The sequence below is a fragment of the Salmo salar genome, chromosome ssa29 (assembly GCF_905237065.1).
Source record: "Salmo salar chromosome ssa29, Ssal_v3.1, whole genome shotgun sequence".
Lineage (NCBI taxonomy): Eukaryota > Metazoa > Chordata > Actinopteri > Salmoniformes > Salmonidae > Salmo > Salmo salar.
In genome coordinates this window covers 41,355,906-41,368,675 of record NC_059470.1, presented here as the reverse complement: position 1 = coordinate 41,368,675, position 12,770 = coordinate 41,355,906, and the positions used below count along the sequence as shown (strand labels likewise).

The following is a 12,770-nucleotide window of genomic DNA, read 5'->3' as shown; positions in this document are numbered from 1 at the left end:
TTCTCCTAACCTGCTACAGTACGTTAATTCTCCTAACCTGCCACGTTCATTCTCCTTAACCTGCCACTTCGCTTCTCCTAACCTGCCACGTTAATTCTCCTAACCTGCCACGTTAATTCTCCTAACCTGCCACGTTAATTCTCCTAACCTGCCACGTTAATTCTCCTAACCTGCCACGTTAATTCTCCCTAACCTGCCACGTTAATTCTCCTAACCTGCTACGTTAATTCTCCTAACCTGCTACGTTAATTCTCCTAACCTGCTACGTTAATTCTCCTAACCTCCTAACCTGCTACGTTAATTCTCCTAACCTGCTACGTTAATTCTCCTAACCTGCCACGTTAATTCTCCTAACCTGCCACGTTAATTCTCCTAACCTGCTAACCTGCTACGTTAATTCTCCTAACCTGCTACGTTAATTCTCCCTAACCTGCTACGTTAATTCTCCTAACCTGCTACGTTAATTCTCCTAACCTGCTACGTTAATTCTCCTAACCTGCTACGTTAATTCTCCTAACCTGCTAACCTGCCACGTTAATTCTTCTAACCTGCTACGTTAATTCTCCTAACCTGCTACGTTAATTCTCCTAACCTGCCACGTTAATTCTCCTAACCTGCCACGTTAATTCTCCTAACCTGCCACGTTAATTCCACCTAACCTGCCACGTTAATTCCCCCTAACCTGCTACGTTAATTTTCCCTAACCTGCCACGTTAATTCTCCCTAACCTGCTACGTTAATTCTCCCTAACCTGCTATGTTAATTCTCCCTAACCTGCCACGTTAATTCTCCCTAACCTGCTACGTTAATTCTCCCTAACCTGCCACGTTAATTCTCCTAACCTGCCACGTTAATTCTCCTAACCTGCCACGTTAATTCTCCTAACCTGCCACGTTAATTCTCCTAACCTGCCACGTTAATTCTTCTAACCTGCTACGTTAATTCTCCTAACCTGCTACGTTAATTCTCCTAACCTGCCACGTTAATTCTCCTAACCTGCCACGTTAATTCTCCTAACCTGCCACGTTAATTCTCCTAACCTGCCACGTTAATTCTCCTAACCTGCTACATTAATTCTCCTAACCTCCTAACCTGCCACGTTAATTCTCCTAACCTGCTACATTAATTCTCCTAACCTCCTAACCTGCCACGTTAATTCTCCTAACCTCCTAACCTGCTACGTTAATTCTCCTAACCTGCCACGTTAATTCTCCTAACCTGCCACGTTAATTCTCCTAACCTGCCACATTAGTTCTCCCTAACCTGCTACGTTAATTCTCCTAACCTGCTACGTTAATTCTCCTAACCTGCTACGTTAATTCTCCTAACCTGCTAACCTGTCACGTTAATTTTCCTAACATGCTACAATAATTCTCCTAACCTGCTACGTTAATTCTCCTAACCTGCCACGTTAATTCTCCTAACCTGCCACGTTAATTCTCCCTAACCTGCCACGTTAATTCTCCTAACCTGCCACGTTAATTCTCCTAACCTGCCACGTTAATTCTCCTAACCTGCCACGTTAATTCTCCTAACCTGCCACGTTAATTCTCCTAACCTGCCACGTTAATTCTCCTAACCTGCTACGTTAATTCTCCTAACCTGCCACGTTAATTCTCCTAACCTGCTATGTTAATTCTCCCTAACCTGCCACGTTAATTCTCCTAACCTGCTACGTTAATTCTCCTAACCTGCCACGTTAATTCCCCCTAACCTGCTACGTTAATTCTCCCTAACCTGCCACGTTAATTCTCCTAACCTGCTACGTTAGTTCTCCTAACCTGCTACGTTAATTCTCCTAACCTGATACGTTAATTCTCCTAACCTGCTAACCTGCTACGTTAATTCTCCTAACCTGCCACGTTAATTCTCCCTAACCTGCCACGTTAATTCTCCCTAACCTGCCACGTTAATTCTCCCTAACCTGCTGCGTTAATTCTCCTAACCTGCTAACCTGCCACGTTAATTCTCCTAACCTGCTAACCTGCTACGTTAATTCTCCTAACCTGCTACGTTAATTCTCCCTAACCTGCTACGTTAATTCTCCTAACCTGCTACGTTAATTCTCCTAACCTGCTACGTTAATTCTCCTAACCTGCTACGTTAATTCTCCTAACCTGCTAACCTGCCACGTTAATTCTTCTAACCTGCTACGTTAATTCTCCTAACCTGCTACGTTAATTCTCCTAACCTGCCACGTTAATTCTCCTAACCTGCCACGTTAATTCTCCTAACCTGCCACGTTAATTCTCCTAACCTGCTACGTTAATTCTCCTAACCTGCCACGTTAATTCTCCTAACCTGCCATGTTAATTCTCCTAACCTGCCACGTTAATTCTCCCTAACCTGCCACGTTAATTCTCCTAACCTGCTACGTTAATTCTCCTAACCTGCCACGTTAATTCCCCCTAACCTGCCACGTTAATTCCCCCTAACCTGCTACGTTAATTCTCCCTAACCTGCCACGTTAATTCTCCCTAACCTGCTACGTTAATTCTCCCTAACCTGCTATGTTAATTCTCCCTAACCTGCCACGTTAATTCTCCCTAACCTGCTACGTTAATTCTCCCTAACCTGCCACGTTAATTCTCCTAACCTGCCACGTTAATTCTCCTAACCTGCCACGTTAATTCTCCTAACCTGCCACGTTAATTCTCCCTAACCTGCCACGTTAATTCTCCTAACCTGCTACGTTAATTCTCCTAACCTGCTACGTTAATTCTCCTAACCTGCCACGTTAATTCTCCTAACCTGCCACGTTAATTCTCCTAACCTGCCACGTTAATTCTCCTAACCTGCCACGTTAATTCTCCTAACCTGCTACATTAATTCTCCTAACCTCCTAACCTGCCACGTTAATTCTCCTAACCTCCTAACCTGCTACGTTAATTCTCCTAACCTGCCACGTTAATTCTCCTAACCTGCCACGTTAATTCTCCTAACCTGCCACATTAGTTCTCCCTAACCTGCTACGTTAATTCTCCTAACCTGCTACGTTAATTCTCCTAACCTGCTACGTTAATTCTCCTAACCTGCTAACCTGCCACGTTAATTCTCCTAACATGCTACAATAATTCTCCTAACCTGCTACGTTAATTCTCCTAACCTGCCACGTTAATTCTCCTAACCTGCCACGTTAATTCTCCTAACCTGCCACGTTAATTCTCCTAACCTGCCACGTTAATTCTCCTAACCTGCCACGTTAATTCTCCTAACCTGCCACGTTAATTCTCCTAACCTGCCACGTTAATTCTCCTAACCTGCCACGTTAATTCTCCTAACCTGCTACGTTAATTCTCCTAACCTGCCACGTTAATTCTCCTAACCTGCTATGTTAATTCTCCCTAACCTGCCACGTTAATTCTCCTAACCTGCTACGTTAGTTCTCCTAACCTGCTACGTTAATTCTCCTAACCTGATACGTTAATTCTCCTAACCTGCTAACCTGCTACGTTAGTTCTCCTAACCTGCTACGTTAATTCTCCTAACCTGATACGTTAATTCTCCTAACCTGCTGCGTTAATTCTCCTAACCTGCTAACCTGCTACGTTAATTCTCCTAACCTGCTACGTTAATTCTCCCTAACCTGCCACGTTAATTCTCCCTAACCTGCCTTGCTAAAATGCTACAAGGAAGCAGGAAGCAGGAAGCAAAACGGTCTAGATTCGTAACCAATCTGTTAGGTTTTGATCCTCCCACCTGTTTCGCAACGCCCACTTTCAGACACACTACAGGTATGCAGTTACCATGACTACCTTTCAGACACACTACACAGCCTTTTGTCAATAAGATTTGCTCATCTCCCGCATCCTCTCTCCTCCGTCCTCTTTCGCCTACTTTTGAAAAAGGTTGAAGGTAATTGAGGAGAGGCAACGAGGAGAGGGAACGTGGATGAAAATGCACTTGTATAAAATGAGATCCTTCCTTATCCATGAGGTTTACAGGGGTGGATGCCAAAACACATGAGGTTTACAGGGGTGGATGCCAAAACACATGACGTTTACAGGGGTGGATGCCAAAACACATGACATTTACAGGGGTGGATGCCAAAACGCATGACGTTTACGGGGGTGGATGCCAAAACACATGACATTTACAGGGGTGGATGCCAAAACACATGACGTTTACGGGGGTGGATGCCAAAACACATGACGTTTACGGGGGTGGATGCCAAAACGCATGACGTTTACGGGGGTGGATGCCAAAACACATGTATAAAGTGATAAAAACAAATGAAGTTAAGACATTTTATAGGTAAAATGATAGGTAGCATATTGTTTTTGAATGTATTCATGGTTTTCTCCAATTGTACAACAGCTGATTCAAAGGGAGTGTGGCAGATATCAAAATACTTCCTGGTAAAAATTAACTTGTGCTTCCTCGCCAAATGACGCTATCGAGGACAAGAGGACCATCTTCCGTTTGACTACTAACAAAATGACACACTCCTCGACCACTGGGACCACTTATCGGTTCCTGGGTCACGGAGGGAGGACGGAAAACGCAGAGACCCATACTGACCCATACAGACCCATACTGACCCATACAGACCCATACTGACCCATACAGACCCATACTGACCCATACTGACCCATACAGACCCATACTGACCCATACAGACCCATACAGACCCATACTGACCCATACAGACCCATACAGACCCATACTGACCCATACAGACCCATACTGACCCATACAGACCCATACTGACCCGAAAGGAACATGATATGGGCCATGTAGTAGGCTCCAAGCAGCAGTCCGGGGGCCATCTGGACCACAGGCTGCAGGACCATTCCACAGTGACTCAGGCCAAAGGGGACGGGCTGACCTGCTGTCAGGGGCTTCTCCTGGGAGGGAGGGGGATGGAGGGGATGGAGGTATGGCTCGTTAGAAACACTGCTAAAGAACTTTCTCTCCTGCATGGAAACACAATAAATCAAATCAAATTTTATTGGTCCCCCCCCCCCATCCAACGAGGTCTATGTATTGATTTTGCAGACGCTCGTATACAGGAGCAATCAGGGTTAAGTGCCTTGCTCAAGGACGTTTCAGCTATTAGGCTCTGGGATATGAACCAGCAACCTTTCGGTTAACGGCCCAACGCTCTTAACTGCTAGTCTACCTACGAATTACAACTGATTTTCTGTTCTACCTGAGAATTATTTGCACCCACCTGGTGTCCCAGGTCTAAATCAGTCCCTGATTAGAGGGGGAATCCCCACCTGGTGTCCCAGGTCTAAATCAGTCCCTGATTAGAGGGGAATCACCCACCTGGTGTCCCAGGTCTAAATCAGTCCCTGATTAGAGGGGAATCCCCCACCTGGTGTCCCAGGTCTAAATCAGTCCCTGTTTAGAGGGGAATCACCCACCTGGTGTCCCAGGTCTAAATCAGTCCCTGATTAGAGGGGAATCCCCCACCTGGTGTCCCAGGTCTAAATCAGTCCCTGATTAGAGGGGGAATCACTCACCTGGTGTCCCAGGTCTAAATCAGTCCCTGATTAGAGGGGAATAACCCACCTGGTGTCCCAGGTCTAAATCAGTCCCTGATTAGAGGGGAATCACCCACCTGGTGTCCCAGGTCTAAATCAGTCCCTGATTAGAGGGGAATCACCCACCTGGTGTCCCAGGTCTAAATCAGGCCCTGATTAGAGGGGAAGAATTTAAAAGAACAGTGGAACTGGCTTTGAGGTCCAGAGTTGAATTTGAGGGGTCTAAAGGGTTTACCTGGAAGAAGGAAAGGTAGAGGTTGACCACTTGGAAAATAAAGTCGGGATGGAGCCTGTGGAAGTAGTCTGGTCCCATTGGTCGCCCTCGCAGGTCCAGGAAGTGAAGGTCGGTGGCCTCCTTCAGTAAGGGTGACATCACCGCCAGCCCCGCCCCTCTCTTGTGGACCAGGAGAGCCTGCAGAAGGACCAGCTCCTACAGTAAAAGACAAGGGGAAGATACAGTTCGCTTTACTATACTTCCTAATCAAACAAAATCTCAACGACCCTCGACAACCTCGTTCAGTTTTATGGGACCTTGTGACCTCAGATCAGTGTAATGTGATTTGGTCACTCAGGAGAAGGCTACGTGTCATACCGCTGACTGGCCAATGGCCTGGTGGATCTCTCTGAGGAACTCCAGCTGATTGGCTGCTTCCTGTAGCTGGCCGTCCATCAGCTGGCAGCGGATCAGTCCTAGAAAAACAAACACCTCCCTCAGTGGCCTCACCACAACACTCAACATACAGGAAGTTCAAGGATATTGCCTTAAAAAGCATAGGAAATACATTAAATACACACACAAAAGTATGCGGACACCACTTCAAATTAGTGGATTCGGCTATTTCAGCCACACTTGTTGCTAACAGGTGTATAAAATCGAGCACACGGCCATGCAATCTCCATAGACAAACATTTGGCAGTAGAATGGACCGGAGTGAAGAGCTCAGTGACTTTCCGGCACCGTCATAGGATGCCCACCTTTCCAACAAGTCAATTAGTCAAATTTCTGCCCTGCTAGTGCTGCCCCGGTCAACTGTAAGTGCTGTTATTGTGAAGTAGTGGAAAGGTATAGGAGCAACAACGGCTCATCGGTGAAGTGGTAGGCTACACGAGCTCATAGAATGGGACCGCCGAGTGCTGAAACGCGTAGTGTCAAAAATCATCTGTCGTCGGTTGCAACACTCAATACCGAGTTCCAAACTGCCTCTGGAATCAACGTCTGCACAATAACTGTTTGGTCGGGAGCTTCATGAAATGAGTTTCCATGGCCGCCACACAAGCCCAAGTGGTGTAAAGCTCGCCGCTATTGGACTCTGGAGCAGTGGAAACACGTTCTCTGGAGTGATGAATCACGCTTCACCATCTGGCAGTCCGACGGACTAATCTGGGTTTTGTGCGAATGCCAGGAGAACGCTACCTGCCTAAATGCATAGTGCCAACTGTAAAGTTTGGTGGAGGAGGAATAATGGTCTGAGGCTGTTTTTCATGGTTCGGGCCCCTTAGTTCCAGTGAAGGGAAATCTTAACGCTACAGCACACAATGACATTCTAGACGATTCTGTGATCCAACTTTGTGGCAACAGTTTAGGGAAGACCCTTTCCTGTTTCAGCATGACAATTCCCCCGTGCATAAAGCGAGGTCCATACAGAAAGGGTTTGTCGAGATCGGTGTGGAAGAACTTGACTGGCCTGCACAAAACCCTGACCTCAACACCATCGAACACCTTTGGGATGAATTGGAACGCAGACGGCGAGTAAGGCCTAATCACCCAACATCAGTCCGACCTCACTAATGCTCTTGTGGCTGAATGGAAGCAAGTCCCAGCAGCAATGTTCCAACATCTAGTGGAAAGCCTTCCCAGAAGACTGGAGGCTGTTATAGCAGCAATGATCCAACATCTAGTGGAAAGCCTTCCCAGAAGACTGGAGGCTGTTATAGCAGCAATGTTCCAACATCTAGTGGAAAGCCTTCCCAGAAGAGTGGAGGCTGTTATAGCAGCAATGTTCCAACATCTAGTGGAAAGCCTTCCCAGAAGAGAGGAGGCTGTTATAGCAGCAATGTTCCTACATCTAGTGGAAAGCCTTCCCTGAAGAGTGGAGGCTGTTATAGCAGCAAAGTGGGCACCAACTCCATATTAATGCCCATGATTTTGGAATGAGATGTTGGACGAGCAGGTGTCCACATACTTTTGGACATATCATGTATTACTCACCAGAGTTATCACATTTTTAAAAAGCAAGGAAGATGCACATCAACACACTGGGAAAGCAAGGACTGTGTGAATGTGAATGTGTAAACACTAGCCTACAGTACCTACCTGCCAGGGCCGGGACACTGCTGATGTCAGTGTTGAGAGCAGCAGAGTACCACCTGATGGACTCTTTAGTCTTCTTCTGTAGTGACAAAAGGTAGCCCATCTCATTGGCCACATCAGCATTCCCAGGGGCTTTAGAGTACGCCCTCTCTGTAAATGGAGTCAGCAGCTGAAGGATCTCTGGGTTGCCTCCACACTATAGACAGACGGAGGATGTTATAATTCTATATCCAAACGGGACGGTACGGTAATATATAGATCTCTCTGGAACAGTAGATTTCATGTGTCGTATTGGGAGGCTGACATACCAATATACTTCAATATGTGAATATAGTCAACACATGACTTCCGGGGGGGGTAATATGTTAACACAAAAACCCTGATACACAAAGACCCAGAATGTTGTGCTCCAAGGGACTGGGCTGGGCCGACCCCCAGCTGGCTAACATTTCCATGGAACAGAGCAATCGAGTCCAGAGGCCAACTGGCTTTTATAAACAACTGAGGGACTAGGCCGACCCCCAGCTGGCTTAAGTCACTCTTAAGTCACTGTTTATGTAGTGTTGTCTCTCTCGTCGTGATGTGTGTTTTGTCCTATGTGTGTATCTGGCTAACTATACTGCTCAAAAAAATAAAGGGAACACTTAAACAACACATCCTAGATCTGAATGAAAGAAATAATCTTATTAAATACTTATTTCTTTACATAGTTGAATGTGCTGACAACAAAATCACACAAAAATAATCAATGGAAATCCAATTTATCAACCCATGGAGGTCTGGATTTGGAGTCACACTCAAAATTAAAGTGGAAAACCACACTACAGGCTGATCCAACTTTGATGTAATGTCCTTAAAACAAGTCAAAATGAGGCTCAGTAGTGTGTGTGGCCTCCACGTGCCTGTATGACCTCCCCTACAACGCCTGGGCATGCTCCTGATGAGGTGGCGGATGGTCTCCTGAGGGATCTCCTCCCAGACCTGGACTAAAGCATCAGCCAACTCCTGGACAGTCTGTGGTGCAACGTGGCGTTGGTGGATGGAGCGAGACATGATGTCCCAGATGTGCTCAATTGGATTCAGGTCTGGGGAACGGGCGGGCCAGTCCATAGCATCAATGCCTTCCTCTTGCAGGAACTGCTGACACACTCCAGCCACATGAGGTCTAGCATTGTCTTGCATTAGGAGGAACCCAGGGCCAACCGCACCAGCATATGGTCTCACAAGGGGTCTGAGGATCTCATCTCGGTACCTAATGGCAGTCAGGCTACCTCTGGCGAGCACATGGAGGGCTGTGCGGCCCCCCAAAGAAATGCCACCCCACACCATGACTGACCCACCGCCAAACCGGTCATGCTGGAGGATGTTGCAGGCAGCAGAAGGTTCTCCACGGCGTCTCCAGACTCTGTCACGTCTGGCAGGTGCTCAGTGTGAACCTGCTTTCATCTGTGAACAGCACAGGGCGCCAGTGGCGAATTTGCCAATCTTGGTGTTCTCTGGCAAATGCCAAACGTCCTGCACGGTGTTGGGCTGTAAGCACAACCCCCACCTGTGGACGTCAGGCCCTCATACCACCCTCATGGAGTCTGTTTCTGACCGTTTGAGCAGACACATGCACATTTGTGGCCTGCTGGAGGTCATTATGCAGGGCTCTGGTAGTGCTCCTCCTGCTCCTCCTTGCACAAAGGCGGAGGTAGCGGTCCTGCTGCTGGGTTGTTGCCCTCCTACGGCCTCCTCCACGTCTCCTGATGTACTGGCCTGTCTCCTGGTAGCGCCTCCATGCTCTGGACACTACGCTGACAGACACAGCAAACCTTCTTGCCACAGCTCGCATTGATGTGCCATCCTGGATGAGCTGCACTACCTGAGCCACTTGTGTGGGTTGTAGACTCCGTCTCATGCTACCACTAGAGTGAAAGCACCGCCAGCATTCAAAAGTGACCAAAACATCAGCCAGGAAGCATAGGAACTGAGAAGTGGTCTGTGGTCACCACCTGCAGAACCACTCCTTTATTGGGGGTGTCTTGCTAGTTGCCTATAATTTCCACCTGTTGTCTATTCCATTTGCACAACAGCATGTGAAATTTATTGTCAATCAGTGTTGCTTCCTAAGTGGACAGTTTGATTTCACAGAAGTGTGATTGACTTGGAGTTACATTGTGTTGTTTAAGTGTTCCCTTTATTTTTTTGAGCAGTATATATATATATATATATATATATAATGAGATATCTATCGTTAGACACCGAATCCAACTGCTGGAACTCCGTTCACCACCCGACAAACATCACTAATTAACCAATTACTGTCTAATCGAGTACGATCCAAATATGCAAATTCAAAAATGCTAATAAAGCTAGCGGCTAACATGAAGTTAGCTACTTCTGGTGACGTCAGCTCAAGTTAGCTAATGTAACAAGGCTCGATAGCTGAGAATTAGTTTCCAATTTATTGAAGATGGACATAGGAATTTATTATTGAGAAACAGCTTCAGCAAACAGAGACTGTTGTTGTATTTACACTAGTAAGTGAATAGATTGTGCGTTTACAATACAACTATTTAGCATCTAGCTACATAGATGGGTTGGCTGACAAATGTCATAAAAACCATGTGTGTACTCTTCCATTGGGCAGAAGTCAGCCTGTTGTGATTCTGGATGGGAGGATTGTTAGCAAAAATGACAAACTGCCAATGTGAGGAATCGGAAATGGCTAATTTCCTCATGTTTCAGGTTATTGATCCATGTCTTGTTTTGAGGTGTTTTGACTGATTTCATGTCAATGCTAATATGGCTAGAAATTCGCTAGCTAGCTAACCAACAACTGTAACGATGTGTTTGAGACAAGTGGTCATTGTGCAAATGTATTTATTTATTTTTATTTTTTATATATATTTTTTTTTGCAATAAACATTGGAGACGAAATGTGGCTTACATGTTGTCAACTATCTATGCCAACCTCATCGGGTTTTTGCCCCATGGTTACACACACATGTCGATTTTGAGAGAACACAGGTATTGTGGTTAGCGAAGGGTAAGACTGTGGAATGTTAAATCAGGTTTAAAAGAAAATTAATAAATAAAAATAATGAATTAATTAATACAAATTTAAAATTGAGTGAACTGCTAATATCATTAAGGAACAGAAATTATTACAGATTTGACCTTTCGCTCAATTCAGGTAAACATGATTTGCCTGTTGTTCATAGTGTGTGTGTGTGTGTGTGTGTGTGTGTGTGTGTGTGTGTGTGTGTGTGTGTGTGTATTGCTTCTGTGTGTGTTTGAGAAATCGTCTGTTCAGAATACTCCATATTGCTATGGCCCTGATACTATGCCGTCTCTGTCATAATATAGGAGATCCAGGGAAGCAGACAGGACAGAGAGAGGAGAGCAGACAGGACAGAGAAGACAGGACAGAGAGAGGAGAGCAGACAGGACAGAGAGAGGAGAGCAGACAGGACAGAGAGAGGAGAGCAGACAGGACAGAGAAGACAGGACAGAGAGAGGAGAGCAGACAGGACAGAGAGAGGAGAGCAGACAGGACAGAGAGAGGAGAGCAGACAGGACAGAGAGAGGAGAGCAGACAGGACAGAGAGAGGAGAGCAGACAGGACAGAGAGAGGAGAGCAGACAGGACAGAGAAGACAGGACAGAGAGAGGAGAGCAGACAGGACAGAGAGAGGAGAGCAGACAGGACAGAGAAGACAGGACAGAGAGAGGAGAGCAGACAGGACAGAGAGAGGAGAGCAGACAGGACAGAGAGAGGAGAGCAGACAGGACAGAGAGAGGAGAGCAGACAGGACAGAGAGAGGAGAGCAGACAGGACAGAGAGAGGAGAGCAGAGAGGACAGAGAGAGGAGAGCAGACAGGACAGAGAGAGGAGAGCAGACAGGACAGAGAGAGGAGAGCAGACAGGACAGAGAGAGGAGAGCAGACAGGACAGAGAGAGGGGAGCAGACAGGACAGAGAGAGGGGAGCAGACAGGACAGAGAGAGGGAGAGCAGACAGGACAGAGAGAGGAGAGCAGACAGGACAGAGAGAGGAGAGCAGACAGGACAGAGAGAGGAGAGCAGACAGGACAGAGAGAGGAGAGCAGACAGGACAGAGAGAGGGGAGCAGACAGGACAGAGAAGACAGGACAGAGAGAGGGGAGCAGACAGGACAGAGAGAGGAGAGCAGACAGGACAGAGAGAGGAGAGCAGACAGGACAGAGAGAGGGGAGCAGACAGGACAGAGAAGACAGGACAGAGAGAGGAGAGCAGACAGGACAGAGAGAGGAGAGCAGACAGGACAGAGAGAGGAGAGCAGACAGGACAGAGAGAGGAGAGCAGACAGGACAGAGAAGACAGGACAGAGAGAGGAGAGCAGACAGGACAGAGAGAGGAGAGCAGACAGGACAGAGAGAGGAGAGCAGACAGGACAGAGAGAGGAGAGCAGACAGGACAGAGAGAGGAGAGCAGACAGGACAGAGAAGACAGGACAGAGAGAGGGGAGCAGACAGGACAGAGAGAGGAGAGCAGACAGGACAGAGAGAGGAGAGCAGACAGGACAGAGAGAGGGGAGCAGACAGGACAGAGAAGACAGGACAGAGAGAGGAGAGCAGACAGGACAGAGAGAGGAGAGCAGACAGGACAGAGAGAGGGGAGCAGACAGGACAGAGAGAGGAGAGCAGACAGGACAGAGAGAGGAGAGCAGACAGGACAGAGAGAGGAGAGCAGACAGGACAGAGAGAGGAGAGCAGACAGGACAGAGAGAGGAGAGCAGACAGGACAGAGAGAGGAGAGCAGACAGGACAGAGAAGACAGGACAGAGAGAGGAGAGCAGACAGGACAGAGAGAGAAGAGCAGACAGGACAGAGAGAGGAGAGCAGACAGGACACAGAAGACAGGACAGAGAGAGGAGAGCAGACAGGACAGAGAAGACAGGACAGAGAGAGGAGAGCAGACAGGACAGAGAGAGGGGAGCAGACAGGAC

General features: G+C 47.2%; 1 protein-coding gene across 8 annotated transcripts in view; it reads right to left on the bottom strand.

Moving 5' to 3' along the window:
- The window catches only part of LOC106590692 (tetratricopeptide repeat protein 21B), an 83,254-nt gene that overhangs the window by 50,839 nt on the left and 19,645 nt on the right, over positions 1-12,770 (bottom strand). For all 8 annotated transcript variants that reach the window (XM_045710874.1, XM_045710871.1, XM_045710875.1 and 5 more), the window contains 4 exons: positions 7,804-7,996; positions 6,082-6,179; positions 5,725-5,919; positions 4,712-4,847 (listed from right to left, as the gene is read on the bottom strand). In XM_045710874.1, the coding sequence (XP_045566830.1) occupies positions 4,712-4,847; positions 5,725-5,919; positions 6,082-6,179; positions 7,804-7,996 (622 nt within the window). The remainder of the gene's footprint in view (positions 1-4,711; positions 4,848-5,724; positions 5,920-6,081; positions 6,180-7,803; positions 7,997-12,770) is intronic.